We start from the raw sequence: 4,492 nt of genomic DNA on the forward strand, positions 1-4,492 counted from the left end.
TATGTTGCAGCTTAATATTGCTTTCATGATAAGTTAACGATAAAAATAACTTTATATTGTACAGCCCTACGCACAACCATCTCTAGGGAGAATGGGTCGAGAGAAGACGTTTGTTGAGCGGCGGTTCTCTGGGTGAAAGGGCCTTGCTGATGGCCGAGATCAGAGGAGAATGCCCAGGCTGGTCGAGCCGACAGTCACTAAAAAAAACCACAACAGCATTTAGATTTTAAATAGGTCTTAGGGAAATAAGTCTTGCCCTTTTGTGTGATATTGTATTGTAGTCAATATGGATTTACGTCCAGTCAACAAATCTGTCCCTGCAAAAATGTGCAATTCTGCAGGAAACTTGGTGTACATTTCACAGCTTTGTATTTGTCCTTCAGTCATCACCTGTAAGGCTGTTCCTTTCTGTTTTTTCCTCTCTCCCTAGCAGGGACGACGAAAAGCAGATTTATCAAATCTAAAAAGTCTCAGCCTGAGAACAACAATGGTGAGACCAAGTTGAGAAAAGGTCCTACTTCGTAGATCTTAGAGTTCTTTTAGACCATGTCCACATTACGCTAGTTGTGAAAACGTCATGGATCCCCTGTAGCCAGCTTGTTTCTGTAACCCCTGTTTTCCACTGGGCGTGTTTGTGCAGCCAGGCAGGAAGTGAAACAGTGAGAGCATCCAGTCAGTTTATGTACGCAACAGTAACCCCTTGTTGTTTGAGACTGATTGTTTCTTTTAACTAGACTCTTTGTGACACTGCTAAATAAAGACTCTTTTTAAAGGTCGACAACACTCCAACGGAAGCTAAATTGATTGAAGAAAATATTAAATAGAGATGTTCCGTTTCCATGTTTTGCTTCCTGATATCGATTCCGATATCTGAGCTTGCATAACGGACAATACCGAGGGCTGATCCAATACCAGTGTGTCACATATTATACTATCCCTATATGGATGTGACATGATTTCCATTTGTCTTTTACGGTCTGGCTCGGGATGAACGCGTTGTGAAACATGAACAAACACAAACAATGAACGTCAAAGAACCTTCTTGTATTGTTCAGTTTGAGTTCATCCAAAAGGAAAAATAACAGAAATAAACTACTTTAAAGTAGATTTTCTACGGGGCTAAATTACGTGGTATCGGATCAGTGCAAAAACCCCAGTACTTTGATACCTATACCAGCTTTTTAGGCGGTATCTGAGGTTTTTAAACAGTTGTTGTGAAAGATGGCCAGTGTGTATAGATGAATGAAAACCGAAGCCTTTTGTTGTTTAGATGTCACATTCAAATAGCTATTTCCAGATTTAATTCGACAGTGCATCTATTATTTACCCAAATTTTCTTCTCGCCGTCTGAAGTGGTCGGTGCAGAGCCCCTTTATAAGCCGGTCCCCAAACCACGCTGCAATGCTCCTGATAAACTGCTTCAATTGGACACGACCCACAAAGACGCCGTTTCTGAGGTTTCCCAAACCGCAGAAAGACCCAGAACTCTGTCTGATGACAGTCTGAGCAGTCCCACTCAGGAAAACCTGAGACAGCGGAGCCCCGATGACACCCCTTCTGATGATACTCTACCTCCCAGCACTGATAGCCATTCCCAGGGGGGCAGCGAAGATGGTAACTTCAACTCCAAACCCTCAAACCCTGTTGGTAGTATTGCATTAGTCCCTCAGCAGTTGAGTGATAGACATCCCTAGCAGCACTTGTTCCCTCACGTTTGTTGTCGTCTTTATTTTGTATGTTGTGTTGTTGTTGTATTGTTGTAAGTTCTAGTTTTTTTCTGCCTGCCACATTGACCAGTAGACTAATTCAGGGTTTCTGCGAGGTCTTTAACCCTCTGAGAACACTTGGCACCACCTTACAGAAAGCTGTTTGTTCTGAACATTTATTTGTGGAACACATTCACACTTACCTTTTAAGGGTTTTTGCATATAACCTGATGTTATATGCAAACCTGAAGTTATATGCAAAAACCCTTTTAAAAGGAGAATTTAAAAAGATATGTTAAACTGTTTGTAGACCTCAGAGAGTTAAAACGTCTACAAAAGTCTAACATTTAAAATTGTAGGCCTTAAAAAGTCTTAAATTTGCTAGTATTGTATTCTAAGTCTTAAATAACTTGAAACAGTTTTAATTTCCCCACGTCCACGTAATGCTGCCTCTAATGTTCATTGAAAAGTGTTTTTTTTCTTCTTTTGTGTGTAATTGTGTGATGATGTAGTTCTTTCTTTTGTTTGTCCAAATATAATTTGCTGAATATGTACATTTTATTATTAATCTATGTTGTTTTTATTCAATTTGAATACGTTTATTTACTTTACAAGTACTTTTGACTCTGCGTTTCCTTGAACAATTTCGTTCATAAAGGTCTTAAAAAGTCTTAAGTTTGACTTGGTAAAACCTGCAAAAACCCTGCTAATAGTCTTGTATGTTTGCTTACAGATAGACAGTATTAGATAAATCTATTACATAGGAGATACTTGGGTCTGTCATTGTTATCCAATGCCTGATGGATAAACTGGTAATTCCATTTAATTTCCTTTTTTTTTAAACTAAATTTGTCAGATTTTCCTTTGGAAATCGGTTATTAAGAGCAGCCATGTAACCTTAAACTTCAAGAGGTAGCATTGTATATTTGTGGGTGAGACATTTTTAAGCACAAGACTATAATCTGACACTTAAAGCAAAGCTTACATTTTATATAGCCTGTATAAACTGGAAAAACAAGGATACAAGTTTACTTATTCAAAAACCCAGTGGAAGACTCCATGTTTAGCAAACAGACAGTGGGTGGCAGTATTGGGCCAAAAATAGCAGTTCACTGTGTGTCCTGTAAGGGTTTAATTTCTTATTCATCCAAACATAAATATAGACACAAGTCTCAAGCCTGAAAGGTGGAGACAAAAGTCAAGTAAGGTATGCCTTTACTGACCGAAGTGAAAAGAGATTCCTTCTGGCCCTAACCCTGAGAAATGTAATTATTCACACACTGTTTTGGGTTATATATACCTTTTGTCAGGAATCAAGGCCTGAATCAAACCATCTCATCCAGGTTCTGTCAACCAATAATCACAATTAGTATCACAGTGTTTTCGCTAGAAAAAAATTGGTGACGATCATGTGTCCTGTAAGAATTAAGTTTACCGGGCACATGTGAAAAGTTCCAGTCAAATATTTTGAAGCTGGTGCAGACCATCTACGGTGCCGACTCGTCCTCTCTGGCAATCTCCCTCCGAAAATGGGAATTATCTCGGGTCATTATAATATTATTTAATGGCCGATGACAATATTTCCCCTTGCACAATTTGAATTGTGTTAAATATAGGCTACAATGATTTTCATATCTTTTGTGATTCATTTAACAAATGACTGTAGACGGTCTGATAAAGAAAAAAAATACTATTACACTCTGATTGACTCTGACTGATCTTGATGCAATAGTCTATCTATACTATAAGTATACAAACTCCAAACGGTGACAAGCTAGCAGGAATCTCCAAGGCAATTTCCTTGCTTAATTTATGTTTATGGTTATTGACTTGGCTTGTTATGGTAATTGACTTGGTTTGTTATGATTATTGACTTTCCAGAAGAAAAATTCTGTCATTGTATTACTTATGGATGGAATTATAGTGAACATAAATTATTCCTTTTTTTGCCGGGGACCCCCCCGGAACATCTTCTAGGACCCCCGGGAGGTTCAGGACCACAGTTTGAAAACCATTGCACTGATAGACCAGTTACTTATTCTATAAACATAGAAACAAGTGTATTAATCTAAGAAAGAAAAAAATTCTTTGCATAGACACAAACATGAGTTGCCTGCATTCATTAAAACAAGGTTCCCTTGTGCTGTTCTCTGCCATTTTTTCCACCAGGACTTCTGGAATCTGGGAAGACTTTCAGGAAGTCTTCGAGGAAGTCTTTTCAAGAGGAGGATGAAGATGTAGGAGACACTGGTTTGAAGGAAGACGGGCTGGAAGCAGCTGTTCTCAGCAGAGACAATATTAAGTTACAGGGTGAGTCTAGGACAAAAGAGAATGAAGCAGGTGACCCCAAACTTCCCTTTCCCGAGCCACATAAACGAGGGAAGTTATTTTTGCATAAACCCCAGTAACGGAGGGCTGCGGGGATTGGCGCGTCGGGCAGTATAAACTACATTTAGTTACCACCGGCAAGGACACACACACCAAGGTCCGCCATTGACTAGGGTTTCGGTGCTGCTTGTTTTATCTTGTTTCTTTTTTTGTAAGCAGAATAATGGGAGAAATTACTGGGCCAACTTTAATGGAACCTTGTGGAGGAGTGAAGCATGAGCAAAGGAAGCCTTTTGAGTTGTTTTACTAGCTTGTCAGAGAAACACAGCAGTTACCTGGGTTGCTAATGTTAGCTAAATGGGCTAAAGTCAACGGCCCTATTCATAATAAATAACAAGGAGAAATATCCCCGTCCAAGACAAAAGTCCATTATTTAGCTAGGTCAAGTAAGTCAAATA

At 39.1% G+C, this 4,492-nt stretch overlaps 1 protein-coding gene across 5 annotated transcripts in view; it reads left to right on the top strand.

The window, feature by feature from the left end:
• cep162 (centrosomal protein 162) overlaps nt 1-4,492 on the top strand; it is a gene marked incomplete in the record, with an annotated part of 129,535 nt that overhangs the window by 4,567 nt on the left and 120,476 nt on the right. For 3 of the 5 annotated variants that reach the window (XM_032518517.1, XM_032518514.1, XM_032518516.1), the window contains 3 exon segments: nt 431-490; nt 1,354-1,614; nt 3,876-4,016. In XM_032518517.1, coding sequence (XP_032374408.1) covers nt 431-490; nt 1,354-1,614; nt 3,876-4,016 — 462 coding nt within the window. 5 annotated transcript variants of the gene reach the window in all.

The sequence above is a fragment of the Etheostoma spectabile genome, chromosome 6 (genome assembly GCF_008692095.1).
Source record: "Etheostoma spectabile isolate EspeVRDwgs_2016 chromosome 6, UIUC_Espe_1.0, whole genome shotgun sequence".
Taxonomy (NCBI): Eukaryota; Metazoa; Chordata; class Actinopteri; order Perciformes; family Percidae; genus Etheostoma; species Etheostoma spectabile.